The sequence below is a fragment of the Hyla sarda genome, chromosome 7, assembly GCF_029499605.1.
Source record: "Hyla sarda isolate aHylSar1 chromosome 7, aHylSar1.hap1, whole genome shotgun sequence".
Classification (NCBI taxonomy): Eukaryota; Metazoa; Chordata; class Amphibia; order Anura; family Hylidae; genus Hyla; species Hyla sarda.
The window spans coordinates 57,177,670-57,193,094 of record NC_079195.1 but is presented as its reverse complement, the minus strand read 5'-3'; the positions used below and the strand labels follow the sequence as shown (position 1 = coordinate 57,193,094).

General features: G+C 42.9%; 1 protein-coding gene across 1 annotated transcript in view; it reads left to right on the top strand.

The window, feature by feature from the left end:
- The window catches only part of LOC130281670 (alpha-2-macroglobulin-like), a 206,361-nt gene that overhangs the window by 148,565 nt on the left and 42,371 nt on the right, over positions 1–15,425 (top strand). Inside the window, exons 26-29 of the mRNA XM_056529135.1 lie at positions 4,923–5,004; positions 6,014–6,170; positions 8,438–8,512; positions 9,866–10,028. Of these exons, the coding sequence (XP_056385110.1) occupies positions 4,923–5,004; positions 6,014–6,170; positions 8,438–8,512; positions 9,866–10,028 (477 nt within the window). The remainder of the gene's footprint in view (positions 1–4,922; positions 5,005–6,013; positions 6,171–8,437; positions 8,513–9,865; positions 10,029–15,425) is intronic.

Below are 15,425 nucleotides of genomic sequence, written 5' to 3'. Positions count from 1 at the left end.
GGGTGCCCCCTGCTGTCTCCCAGCAAAAAGGCTGTCCAGGCATGCTGGCACCCTGATTGCCCCTTCTGTATATTGTAGCAGCGTCCCTATTATACAGTAGCCCCCCCCCCCCCCCCCCCCTTGCAGGTAGCTCTCCCTGAATACATTAGCCCACCTTGTATACAGTAGTCCTCCATTCACAGTCACAGGCAGCCAGGGTCGGACTGGGACCAAAAATAGGCCCGGGCATACTAGTCTATGCAGCCAATTTATTTTTTGGTGGGAGTCCCAGAAGTCTGACCCCTACCAAAATAAAATTAAATGCATAGTCTAAAATTCCCTTGGTCCAAGTTTCTCTCCAGCTGTTGTAAAGCTACAACTCCCATCATATATGGAGAGTGGGAGTTGTAGTTTTGTATCAGCTGGAGAGCCCCAGATTGGTGTACAGTGTCACCCATCATCACTGCAGAACTTACAAGTGACTCCAGCGGATGGGACAGTCAGACAGACCACACAATGAATTAGTGACCTGAGTGATGTCTTCTCTGTTGGTCCAGACATCAAGACTTCTTCCAGCTCCATCTTCTCTGCAGAGTCTGATGCACGGACATCACTTTAGTTCCTCACTTTGTCAGCAGATCCTCATCCTCTGTATGAAGACAATAATTATAACTCTGCCAAATACGGTGGCACCTGAAAATTATTCTGCCACACACTGTACCCCCTGAATATAATACGGCAACACACTGTACCCCCTGAATATAATACTGCCACACACTGTTTCTTCTGTATGGCAGAATCCCACCCCTGTACTTTCCTCACCCAGACCCACAAGTCCCCCCAGACCTATCTTTCCCCTCCTCCTTCAGACCCCTAAGGGCTTGTCCACACTGCAGACATCTAGCAGGTGGAATGTCCGCTTCCAGCAGGCGCTGCTGGCAATGCATTCTGGGTGAATTCTGCCCAAAGAATGAACATGCTTATGGTTGGGTGGATGTCCATTCCCATGGCAGAATTTCCCTGTAGTAATCCCTTTAGTCCTCCTCCAGACCCATTTCTACCCTCCTCCTTCAGACCCCTAAATCCCCCCCAGACACCTCTGGCTCCTCCAGACCCCTCAGCCCTCCTCCAAACCCCTAAGTCCTCCTTTAGACCCCTCTGCTCTTCAGACCCCTAAGTCCCCCTTTAGACCCCCCTAAGTCCCCCTCAAACTCCTCTGTCCCCTTCTCCTCCAAAGACTCCTCTGTGCTTCCCCCAGACCCTTCTGTCCCCTCCTCTTTCACACTCCTCGGCCCCCAGCCCCTCTGTCCCCTCCTCCTGTCCCCTCCTTTACCCCTTCCCACTCCTTTGCACTCTCCTGTCCCTCCACAGACCCCACCTTCACAATCCTTTGAACCCTGACCCCTCTTACTCACCCAGACCCCTCGGTCCACTTCTGCTTTACAATCCTTTGACCCCTTCATCCCCTCCCCCCGGCACCCCCACCCTTCTGTTTTCCCCAGACCCCTCCTCCTTCAGACTCTTTATTTACACTCCCCAGACTCCCATCCAGACTCCCCCCAATCACCTGCCCTTTTTATCTTAGATGAGACTCGCAGGGCTCCAGGTCATGGCGGGCAGCAGCAGTGAGTAGCTCCGAGCTACCGTCCTGCTCGGAGCGTACAGCAGGGACACGTCAGTGATGTCAGGGGCGTGCCTGCACTTGGACGTTTGCTACTCTTAAAGTGGCAGTGTCTCAGCCCCGCGTGAGGTCCCCTTCTGCGTATCAGAGAAGGGGGCCTCGCAGAGGACAGAGCGGCTGCAATGTTTAATAAAAAAAAAAAATAAATAGGAAGATAAAAAGTCTGGATTCAGGGCAGGTGACATTCGGGGCACCTGTCTTAAAATTCGGGACACGGGCCCCGAATGTTTTGACCTAGTGACGCTCCTGGTCTGACAGATTTTTTGAACAGTCGTCCGTAAAAAGGAAAAATGTAAATTTCAATTTGCACAGCCCAGTGTTCTAAAGATCTGTCAAACGCCAGTGGGGTGTAAATGTTCACTGCACCCCTTATTACATTCTGTGAGGGGTGTAGTTTATGAAATTGGGTCACATGTGGGGGTCCACTGTTCTGGCACCATGGGGGCTTTGTAAACGCACATGGCCTCCGACTTTCATTCCAACCAGATTCTCTCTCCGAAAGCTCAATGGCGCTCCTTCTATGCCCTTTAGTGCGCTCGCAGAGCACTTTATATCCATACATGTGGGTATTTCATTACTCATAAGAAATGGGGTTACAAATTTTGGGGGGCTTTTTCTCCAATTACCCCTTGTGAAAATAAAAAAATTGGGGGTAATACAAGCATTTTAGTGAAAAAAAATTAATTTTCACGTCCCACTTAAATGACAACTCGTCAATCACCTCTGGGATGTTAAGGCTCACTGTACCCCTTGTTATGTTCCTTGAGGGGTGCAGTTTCCCAAATAGTGTGTCATGTGGGGGGTGGTTTGCTGTTCTGGCATCATGGGGGCTTCCTAAATGTGACATGCCCCCCAAAAACCATTTCAGCAAAGTTCGCTCTCCAAAAGCCCATTGTCACTCCTTCCCTTCTGAGCCCTGTAGTGCACCCACAGAGCACTTTACATCCACATATGAGGTATTTCCTCACTTGAGAGTAATTGATTTACACATTTTGGGGGTCTTTTTCATCTTTTACCCCTTGTAAAAAAAAATGGGGCTACAAGAATTTTCTCCTCCACTTTGCTGCTATTCCTGTGAAACACCTAAAGGGTTAAAAAACTTTCTAAATGTCATTTTGAATACTTTGAGGGGTGCAGTTTTCATAATGGGGTCCATTATGGGTAATTTCTAACATAAAGACGCTCACTTCAAAACTGAACTGGCCCCTGAAAAATTCTGATTTAGAAATTTTCCTGAAAAATTGGAAAATTGCTGCTAAACTTTGAAGCCCATATATGTGAATTAATATATCATTTATTTGGAATGTCCATTTTCGTTTCAAGCAGAAAGTTTCAAAATTAGAAAAATGCTAAATTTTCAAAATTTTCATGAAATTTGGGAATTTTTCACCAAGAAACTATGCAAGTATCGACACAAATTTACGACTATCTTAACCCCTTAACGACGCAGGACGTATATTTACGTCCTGCGCCGGCTCCCGCGATATTAAGCGTGATCGCGCCGCGATCCCGCATCATATCGCGTCGGTCCCGGCGCTCATCAACGGCCGGGACCCGCGGCTTATACCACACATCGCCGATCGCAGCGATGTGCGGTATTAACCCTTTAGAAGCGGCGGTCAAAGCTGACCGCCGCTTCTAAAGCGAAAGTGACCCGGCTGCTCAGTCGGGCTGTTCGGGACCGCCGCGGTGAAATCGAGGCGTCCCGAACAGCTGGCAGGACACCGGGAGGGCCCTTAGCTGCCTCCTCGGTGTCCGATCGGCGAATGACTGCTCCGCGCCTGAGATCCAGGCAGGAGCAGTCAAGCGCCGATAATGCTGATCACAGGCGTGTTAATACACGCCAGTGATCAGCATAGGAGATCAGTGTGTGCAGTGTTATAGGTCCCTATGGAACCTATAACACTGCAAAAATTTTTTAAAACAAAGTGTTAATAAAAGGTCATTTAACCCCTTCTCTAATAAAAGTTTGAATCACCCCCCTTTTCCCATAAAAAAAATAAAAAACAGTGTAAAAAAAAAAATAAACATATGTGGTATCGACGCGTGCGTAAATGTCCGAACTATAAAAATATATTGTTAATTAAACCGTACGGTCAATGGCGTACGCGCAAAAAAATTCCAAAGTCAAAAAAAGCGCATTTTTGGTCACTTTTTATACTTTTTATACATTAAAAAATGAATAAAAAGTGATCAAAAAGTCCGATCAAAACAAAAATCATACCGATAAAAACTTCAGATCACGGCGCAAAAAATGAGTCCTCATACCGCCCTGTACGTGGAAAAATAAAAAAGTTATAGTGGTCAGAAGATGACATTTATAAACGTATACATTTTCCTGCATGTAGTTATGATTTTTTCCAGAAGTGCGACAAAATCAAACCTATATAAGTAGGGTATCATTTTAACCGTATGGACCTACAGAATAATTATAAGATGTAATTTTTACCGAAATATGCACTGCGTAGAAACGGAAGCCCCCAAAAGTTACAAAATGGCATTTTTTCTTTGATTTTGTCGCACAATAATTTTTTTTCCATTTCGCCGTGCATTTTTGGGTAAAATGACTAATGTCACTGCAAAGTAGAACTGGCGACGCAAAAAATAAGCCATAATATGGATTTTTAGGTGGAAAATTGAAAGGGTTATGATTTTTAAAAGGTAAGGAGGAAAAAACGAAAGTGCAAAAACGGAAAAACCCTGAGTCCTTAAGGGGTTAAAGTAGAATATGTCACGAAAAAAACTAAATTTGGAATCAAATTCATAAGAAAAAGCATCTCAGAGTTAGTAATGCATAACATTTTCTCGTCTTCAGGATCAAAATGGGCTCCATCTCCAAGAAGTTAAACATTTATGTGAATGTTTACATCTTATGAATTTGACACTTTAGCACTTTGTTATTGTATATTGTCAGATTATCTCTCATTAACTATTTAAGTGTTCGCCATATAAATGTTAGACAGAGACCCATAATTGTATGCTTGAGAAAGACAGTGTGATGCTGGGGAAATGTTACATCTGAACATGGGTGAATAAAAGCTTATTTGCTGTTCAACTATATGGAGTGCTGCTAGAATTTCTTTGTTATTAGATAGATAGATACATAGATAGATAAATAGCATTACTATATAATTTGTATATTTCAAGCTCTATGTATTTACTTATTATTTATGCTCTATGTATTTGCTTATTATTTATGCTCTATGTATTTACGCATTTACTTATTTTACAACATATATATTTTTCTTCTTGGTTCACATAGGGTATCAGCGACAGCTAACATACAAACGTTATGATGGATCATACAGCGCTTTTGGAAAAACTGACCAAGCAGGAAACACATGGTTAGTGGATTTGTTTATATTTGCATTTGGAAGGCACAAGGCTACAAGCAATTTCTAATAAGGTTAAACCCTAATTTTAAGGAGTAGCTGACATGTACATGATCAGGATTAGATACTGACCAACATATAACATACCTACCTGTTATATGTTAGTCAGTATCTAATCCTAATCATGTACATATAATTTTCATGTATCTAGCACCTATATTTCTCTCACAAATACCTTCTATCCATTGCTCATTTGGTTTGTCATTCTGTGCTTTGGAGGGAGCATGTTCTCACTCTGCATGACTCATCTTCCTCCCCGAGGCTGCTGTGCTGTGCTGTTCTAGATATCTTCATCCAATCACTGCAAGCTGCACTGTAATCCCCTTCTCTCTGTTTTCATTCTGCAGTCTGATAGGAGAGGAGTGAGCACAGATAAGTGCTAGTCCATTCTCTTACTTACTGGACTTTGCCCCTGCCTGTGCTTCAGCTAGAATAAAGATGACATAAGTATAAGATTCTCCAGCCAAATAGGATTATGTTCTGGATTGTATGGGGACCCCTAGTGGTGATTTTTTATAAGCCATGATTTTTATAAGAATATAATTTTTTTTATCAATTATATTAGAAAGATTAATGTTTTACCAGGATGTACAACATATAAAAAGTTTTTAAATCTGAAAGTGCCCATTTAAGAATTTCAGTTCGCTCACTTATACCTCACACAGGTGATAGTATTTATACCATGCATTTTCAGGTATCAACTGATTGCTTACATGGCTTTCACGTTAAGGGGGGGGGGGTAGTTTTCTTTGATGAGAAAGCCCCTACTTCTTTAATGGAATACAGAATTAAATAATAATGACACTTAGAGGTGGCAGGAGAATTCATATAGCCTTTAAGTTGTGCCCACTGATGTGACAAAATATAGTACTTTGTCAAATTTTATTCTTTCATAGAAATTGGCCATCTGTATATTATAAATTATAAAATTATAAATTATAAATATTATATTTTTCTACAGGTTGACTGGATTTGTAGTGAAGTCCTTCAGCAAAGCCCGACCTTATATCTTCATAGATGAAACTCACCTGGACGACTCCTTCACATGGCTGAAAAAGAAACAGAAAAAGACCGGATGTTTCTACAGTGTGGGGAAGCTTTTCAATAATGCCATGAAGGTAGGGTGAATACAGAGTAAGGGTGTAGGCTCCATTGGGGCTCCAATGTAGTGCAAATATGAAGGTTCTGAGGACAAGTTTAAAAGGTGCCTCATAATGACAACCTCATTTAAAACAAAACTCATCACAGAAATCAGCTAATCCATCTTCTTTAGCCCCGTGGCCATCCATGTTTCCAATTCAGCAGTATTACACGCCATACATTCAAATATTTTGTCTTCATCCTATCATACATTCAAATATATTATGTCTATAGGCTCAGGTATTGTTGTGGCCAGTCAAACTCTTTAAGCATAAGGTCTCACACAGCACATCTGTAGTGTATTTCACACTGCGGATGCGCTGCCAGCAGTCACAGAGAAACTGCAATGCGAGCTCCCTGCTTCAGCTGGGTAGCTCTGTGTGTCAGCTCGTGACTGCCAGCAGGAAATACACCACTAAAAGGGGACACACAGCTACAGGGAGCAAGGAGCTCACTCTGCCATCGCTCTGTGACTGCCAGCAGCGCATCCGCAGCATCAAATACGCTGTGGATATGCTGTGTATGACCCTATCAAAATGCAAAAGGTTTTAACAGCTGAAGAATTCCAGGAGATGAAATGGGGAGATGACACCTTATTGTGTTGGGCTGTATGTTTTGTCCAATTCCCTCCGGTTACTGATAGATTATCTGCATGTAACCTTCTAAATATTTTTCTGTTAAAGTTTTTTGTATATTTTTTTTATTGAATTTGCTTAACTTCTTTTCATAATATTCTGTTGAACTGGTTTTATGAGAAAATTGAAACCTTAAAATGGCTTTCTAAGCAAATATAAAAAAAAAAAAAATGTTGTCCTCCTGTGTGTTTAAACAATAAAACAGCTCATTCCTCCCTCACTTCCCCTCTGTCAGATGTTCTGGTCCTGCCTGTTTCCCCTTGTGTCAGCTTCCCATGGTGTCCTGCCCCCTACTCACAGAGCTGAGCAAGGAAAAAGGGATGCCATCAAGAGCTGACAGAACAGGAGCGCAGCCAGGATAGTACGATCTGGTAGTGGGGGAGAAAGGAACGTAAGTATGCTGTCATCATTGTTTTAATGCATGTGGAGGCAGTATACAAGTGTTATATTTGCCCTGTCACCAAACTAAAGAGTACCTGTTACCAAACTAAATTTTTTATATTTTATATTTGTTCCCTATGTAATTATAAGACACTTTGCCATTTACTTGCTGTTAAAATTCTCAACTTTATATGTTTTTAATATAATTGAAAAACGTCCACTAGGTGACTCTGTTCTGTTCTCTGCGCAAGTCAAACAGTTAGTTTGGTCTCCCAGCCTGGCAGGAGACAAAACTCAGGAAGTGCATTTGGGGCATGGCGAGGCACAGCTCTCGCAGCCTTTAGTGACATCGCACCTGCTGGGAAACGCCCACATTCTCCTGCTGGGAGCTCACACAGTGTGAGCAAGGGGAAAGGTATGATACAGAGCTATTTAAAGCTCAGAAAAATTTTTAAGGGCAGGAGGGGTGTTAGGAGTAGTTAGGAAATGTATGCTATGATGACAGGTACTCTGTCACATATGGGCATTGAATGAGTGCACACTATTCTTGCTTATTCCCCTATCCCTGCCTACTGATATACCTGCCCTAGGCAACAGGTCTGTAACCACGGTGACAGTCCCTCCCTAGACAAGTGATGGGAGTCACTGTCAAAATAATAAAATACAATAATACAGACACAGGTCAAGGTACAGTAGGGAGCAGACAGACTAACAGAAGCAAAACTAACACACTCACACAATAAGTACAAAATCGCTAATACCAGAGAAGAGTCCGAGAGCAGAGCCAAAGGGTCAAAATGCCAGATATTACAGCTACAGTAGAAAGCTTGCTAGGAGTACAAATTGAGCTCTTTAGCAGGCAAAGACTGGGAGTAGACTGCCAGCTTATATGGAGCCAGAGCAGGTGCTCCAGTCAAGGTCAGCTGACTAGTCCAGACAGCCGGGTGTAACCCAGCAACAAAAAAACAACAAAGAACCTTTTAACCCTATAGGTTCTGATATACTCCTTAACTAAATTAAGAGTACAGTACATGTTGACACCTCTGTAAGTCAATGAATTATTTTCTAAACAAAAGCTCAGGCAAGATGACGGCATTTCCAAATTCCTTTAGAAAAAACAATTAGAACAAAATATTATTTTTTTACTTTTTACTATTTACTATTTATTTTAAGTTAGAAAGATAAGTCTCCTTTAATACAAATATAAAAGTGATAATTTTGTGTTCCAGGGAGGTGTAAAAGATGACATTTCTCTCTCTGCCTATATAACTATAGCACTTTTGGAGGCCGGAGTATCTGAACAGGTAATGTACAAAGTTTTTATAATAAAAGACTTTTATTACAAGCCAGGTACTGCCATATTCACAGACCGTTTTTAGATAAGTATAAAAACAACTTTGCGGTAAAACCCCAAAGGGGCTACCCTAAACTAAAGAACCCCTTTGATTAAAACTTAACTTTTATTACTTTCCTAATAGAATAAGATATTTTAACAGAGAATTAATAAAAGTTATGTTTTACCCCAAAGTTGTGTTTATACTGTACAGACCCTAAGACCCTATGGGGGATTTTGGTAATCATTTTTAGATAAGCCACTAAAACCATACCTATCTAACTGTCCTAATGTTGTCCAAGGAGATGGGTCCAGAGGAAGAGAAACAGGAACTTAGCTCCTCTTCAGTTTCTTATGGACAACTTGCAGACTGGCCAACAAGGATGTTATGAATGAAATGATGATTTCCGGCCACAGTTTCCCATATCATTTCCAGACTCAATCTCTGCTAAAACTGACAGCCAAAGTTTACCATCTTATTTCCAGCCACAGTTTTCCATATATTTTCTGGCCACATTTCCCTCTTATAATTGCCAGCCACTGTTATCCCCCTAATTGTCACCAACAGTCTCTCTGTCTCCTTTATGTACCGTCCTGGTTGGTGAACGTTTTTGTAAACCCCATAATCCCCATAGGCTGTCCAGGAGCTATGCTGGGGACTAGGAGTAAGATGGGAAGCCATGCTTAAGTGAGATGTGGAGCCGTGCTATCGAAAAGGAATGAGATGGGGGGCCATGCTGGGGACTAAATATTATATGGGGACTAGATGTAAGCAAGGCTGGGGACCAGGAATGAGATTGATAGCCTTGCTGGGAACTATGTATCATATAGGAGAAAATGCTGTGGACAATGAAATAGAGGTTATTCTGTGCTGAAGACCAGTCATTTGATGCCTTATTAAATACAGGGTTTTTGGCTATGTCATCGTTATTTCTGCTTATATTAGGCTGTACTGGCTTTTTTAGACACTTAGACACCACTTTTTGGTCATTGGCTCAAAGAGGTTTCACGGTATGAATATTAACCCCATCATCACTGTGAGCCACAACAAAACCACTCTAGACTACCAGGATTATAACCACATTATTATCACTAACCTCTCTAAGCTCCCTATGTAAAAATGGATTGGAGAAGAGAGAGTTACAGTGGGTACCCATTCGGTAACTTTTCTTTTAAAATCTTGTAGTAATGATGTCAACACAACAAAATAAAATTTTCCACTATGTTACCAAGTTTTGGTTTTCATCAATGCACACTTTTACTGGTGTATTTTGTCAACAGTTTTATAGCTAAAAAAAATTATTCTGTTATTATTACGTATCAGGATCCCTTACTGGGAAAAGCCTTATCCTGCCTGAGGAAGGCCTCCGTGGATGTGAGCAATGTATATACCCAGGCTCTTCTGGCCTACACCTTCACATTGTCTGGGGAGACTGAACTCAGAAAAACCTTGCTGGACAAATTGGAAAAAAAAGCAGTGCGGGAAGGTAAGGACATGTTAAAGGGGTTCTCCGGTGCTTAAACATCTTATCCCCTACCCAAAGGATAGGGGATAAGATGCCTGATCGCGGGAGTCCCGCAGCTGGGGACGCCCGTAGTCATGCACGCGGCACCACGTTTGTAATCCGACCCGGAGCGTGTTCGCTCCGGGACTGATTACCGGCGACCGCAGCGCTGGCGGCGTGTGACGTCACGCTCCGCCCCTCAATGCAAGCCTACGGGAGGGGGCGTGATAGCTATCACGCCCCCACCCATAGGCTTGCATTGAGGGGCGGAGCGTGATGTCACACGGGGGCGGAGGCATGACATCATCCGCCGCCCGCCCTGCGGTCGACCATAATCAGACCCGGAGCGAACACACTCCGGGTCTGATTACAAACGGGGTGCCGTGTGCATGATCCCGGGGGTCCCCAGCGGCGGGACTCCCGCGATCAGGCATCTTATCCCCTATCCTTTGGATAGGGGATAAGATGTTTAAGCACCGGAGTACCCCTTTAAGCTTCAGGCCTAATGATTGATATACAGGATTTTTCTCATTGTGTAAATTGTAATAATCTTAAAATGCCACGATCAAATAAAAGTATAATACAGGTTTTGGAACTGAGGTGACATCTAATATTTCTTATATTATTTATAGTAGTGGGTTACATTAGTCCAATTAATACGCATTACATGCAGACCCCCCTATTGAAGATTAAGGGTATGTTCAAAATTCTGCTTGCTACAATTTGTTGTTACCCCTTGGCTTCATATTTACATATGAAAAGTTTAACCTATATCTCTGTTGTGTCCCTACTAAGTTGACCCTCATGAGGCTAATGCAAATCGCCCCATACTAGGGGAAAAAAATCCTTCCAGACTCCAAATATGGCATCAGAATAAATTTCTGGATTAATGTTTTGTCCCTATAAATCTAGTATACATAACCTGTAATATTATTACTCTCCAGAAACGTGTCCAAGCCCCTTAAAATGCATTCAGGCCCCTTCAGTGGGTAGCAGCATAATCCGCTTGTGGATTTACTGCAGCAGAAAATCTGCAAGTGGAATTTAAGCTCCACAGTGAATGCTTTATGTGTGTATATACACTTAAGGGGATTTCTGTACACCATTAGTTGACTGATACGGAACTCCATTATCCTTTTCTTATAAATGTCTGTTTCACCTGAAATGTGTATTATGCTCCACTGCAGCTGAGGCTCAGAATTGTACAAAACACAGCACAATTACTGCTCTTTTTTAAAGCCATAGTGATCTATAACATACTGTACTGCCTCTACAGGCTAAGATAAGTAGCATCTGGTTAGCTTAGCTCATCTTTGTAAAGGTTCTAAAATCAGAATGTGGTGCAGATACAAACATTTTTACTAGACATGTCAATGGGATAGTAACATAGTTAATAAGGTCGAAAAATGACCAGAGTCCATCAAGTTCAACCTATAAGCCTCATGATTCCCCTACTGGGTTGATATAGATCTAGAATACATAACCTGTTATGTTATTATTCTCCAAAAAGGCATCCAGACCCCTTTTGAATCATTTTATAGAGTTCCCCATGACCACCTCCTCTGGCAGAGAATTCCACAGTCTCACTGCTCTTACAGTAAAGAACCCCCGTCTGTGCTGGTGTAGAAACCTTCTTTCCTCTAGACGTAGAGGATGCCCCCTTGTTATAGATACAGTCCTTGGTATACATAGATCATAGGAGAGATCTCTGTAAGGTCCCCTGATATATTTATACATAGTTATCGGGTGATAATTCTTCCACCAGAGAGGAGTGTAGCGGTTACTGAAGATTTCTCCATTGTGTCATTGAGGACGTCTGCTTCAGTTGTGAGTGGTCCTAATCGGCCAATCACAGAGTGTAAGTTTGGAAACCAATATTGTGCTGTTGAAGTTTTTTTTGGAAGTATTTTATGGATGTGAACTGCAGCCGCTCCCAGTTTTTTTTCGTGTTTATTTTTATAAACTAAATAACCCCAATTCTGATAATCTTTCTGGGTACTGTAGTCCTCCCATTCCCCTTATTACTCTGGTTGCCTGTCTTTGAACCCTCTCCAGCTCCACCATATCTTTCTTGCCCAGTACTGTACACTGTACTTTCGTGCCCAGTACTGTACACAGTATTCTCTGCGTGGTCTGAATAGTGATTTGTACAGCGGTAGAATTATTTCCTTGTCGTGGGCATCTATGCCCCTATTGATGTACCCCATGATGTTATTTGCCTTGGCAGCACCTGCCCGACACTGGTCACTACAGCCAAATTGATCTATTCACTAAGACTTCCAAGTCCTTTTCCACGTCAGTCGTCTCGAGTGTTCCCCCATTTAATACATAATCCCAGCCCGGATTTTTCCTCCCCATGTGCATTACCTTACATTTATCAGTGTTTAACCTCATCTGCCACTTCCCAGCCCAAACCTCCAACCTACCCAGATCCATTTGTAACAGTTCACTGTCCTCTATTGTGTTTACCGCTTTACAGAGTTTAGTATCATCTGCAAAGATTGCTACTTTACTATTCAACCCCTCTACAAGGTCATTAATAAATATATTAAATAGAACAGGACCCAAGACAGACCCATGTGCTCCACACTAGTAACAGTCACCCAATCAGAATAAGTACCATTAATAACCACCCTCTGTTTCCTATCACTGAGCCAGTTACTTACCCACTTACACGCATTCTCCCCCAGTCCAAGCATTCTCATTTTATGCACCAACCTTTTATGTGGCACCGTATCAAATGCTTTGGAAAAATCCAGATATACGACATCTGGAGATATTAGAGATGAGCGAATCGAACTTGACAAACCCGAATTCGTAACGAATTTCATGAAAAATTCGATTTGCAACGAATACAAATATCGCCGCTATTCTATCGCACGAATCGCTTCATTAAACTCCATTTTACAGCGTTCCAGGATATTGTAGAGCTAAGATGGCGGATCCACATGTGAGTACATGGGGCACGGGATTATGGGAAGGCGGGAAACAGCGGCGGGAATGAAGGAAGGTGGGCTGACCCTGAATCACATGTGAGATGCAGCCTATCAGTTTTCACTGACCCCTGTGATGTCACAGTCCCTATATAATCGGCAGCCATCTTGCCTCTCTTCATTTCATCTATGCACTCAGATGGAGAGGACGGGACTGTGTGTGTGTGAATAGCTCATACCACAGCGTTACACTGCAACTGCTAGTCACATCAGCATTAGGGAAAGGCAGGAGTGCAGAGTGCTGAGTGGTTACTCTGAGAAGGATCATTGATATCTAAACCTCCTATTCACGTTATTGAGCATTGCAGCAGAGAGGGGCAGATAGCTGTCAGATGCCTCATACAGATCTCCAAGCTGCCTGAACTTTCTGAAGCATCTCATCTCCTCATTTTTCAGCTCTATTGAGTTTTTTTTTCTCCACAAATCTTCTGCTGCTCAGAATTGTGTGACAGAGTGCAATTTAGGGTTTAATCCCTGGATTTTTTCACCTGTTACTCTGTCTCTGTCTAAATTCAGTGTTATACCACACGTTATACACCTGCCGGTGTATTAAAGAAAAACTATTTTTTCCTGAGTACAAATACGCTTTTTCAGTGGCCTTATCATTGCAAAGGGCCTACATACAAGCAAATAGCGTACCATATACCACCTTTTTTTCTGTCCCTGTGCTAAATTCAGTGTTATACCAGACGTTATATACCTGCCGGTGTATTAAAGAAAAAAAAGATTTTCCTGAGTAAAAATACGCTTAACAGTGGCCTTATCATTGCAAAGGGCCTAAATACAAGCAAATAGCGTAACATATACCACCTTTTTTTCTGTCTCTGTGCTAAATTAAGTGTTATACCACACGTTATATACCTGCCGGTGTATTAAAGAAAAAAAAGGTTTTCCTGCGTAAAAATACGCTTAACAGTGGCCTTATCATTGCAAAGGGCCTAAATACAAGCAAATAGCGTACTATTTAGTAACTGTATTTCTGTTTTATACCACATGTTATACACCTGCCGGTGTATTAAAGAAAAAAAAAAAAGTTTTTCCTGCGTACAAATACGCTTAACAGTGCGCTCATCATTACAAAGGGCATACATACAACCAAGTAGTGTGCTATTTAGTACCTGTATTTCTGTCTCGGTGCTAAATTCAGTGCTATTCCACACATTAGTATACACTGGCTGGTGTATACAACAAAAAAAGTTTTTTTCTGCGTATAAATACGCTTAACAGTGCGCTCATGCAAAGGGCATACATACAACAAAGGAGTGTACTATTTAGTAACTGTTATTCTGTCTAGGGCCTATATACTTTGAAAGGACAGCCGTAAGTAATCGCCTGCTGCTGTTCTACACCCTCATAAACGCACTAAGTATGTCAGGCAGGGAAGTGCCAGGACGTGCACAGAGAAGGGGCAGAGGCCTACATATGTTAGGCAGAGTTGGCAGCACTTGGGGCAAGTGGCAGCAGGAGTCGCAGCAATAGGCCTGAGCTCCCGTTAACACCCAGCGGTCGTGTCGTCGACCCATCTCTCCTCGTCAATTGGTTTGCACACTCATCCCCATCATCACAAGCGACATCTGATAACCCCAGTCAAGAGTCTGTGGGTTCCTCAGACACAACCCTCAGTTGGCATGGCCCAGGAGCAGTCCCTGTAATCCCATTGCCTTTGTTCTATGCTATTCCCTCTCCCAAAGAAGTATCTCATGCTTTGGGTTCAGCTCCACTATTTAGCGAGGACGATGTAATAGAGGACAGTCAGCATCTAATGGGCAGCCAAGAATGTGAGGAGACATGCGTCCCTTGCTCTGCAAGGCGGCCAAGTAGTGATGCGGAGAGTGACGTGGGAGGCGGTGTTTCAATTGCTCAGGGTCCTGAGGCAGACACTGTTGTGGAACACGAGGAGAACATCAGTGACGTGCACACATCTTTTGATGATGATGAGGCCGATCGCAATTGGGAGCCGGGTGCAGAAGCTGGGGCTTCATCATCATCAGGAGAAGAGATTTGCTCTTTGTCTATGAGGCAGCAAGACGGTAGCACGGTTGGCAATCAGCGTGGTGGTGGCAGTAGTGGAAATTCAGGAGCCAAACGTGCCAGGGGGAGACCACCTGCTTCGCGGAAAGCTACCTTTCCGGGAGGTAGTGGAACAGTGGTTCCTGGAGACGGCGCCAATAGCAGTGAAATAGTGCGAACTACGGGTGGGAAAATCAGCTACTCTGCGGTGTGGTTGTTCTTCATAAAGAATCCAGAGGACCTTAGTGTAGTCACATGCAAAATCTGTGGGCAGAAGGTGAAGCGTGGCCAGGGTCCCAATCTCGGCACCACGGCCCTGTGTCAACACATGATTCGCCACCATAAAGCGGCCTGGGATAACCGTGGCTCCGAGGTA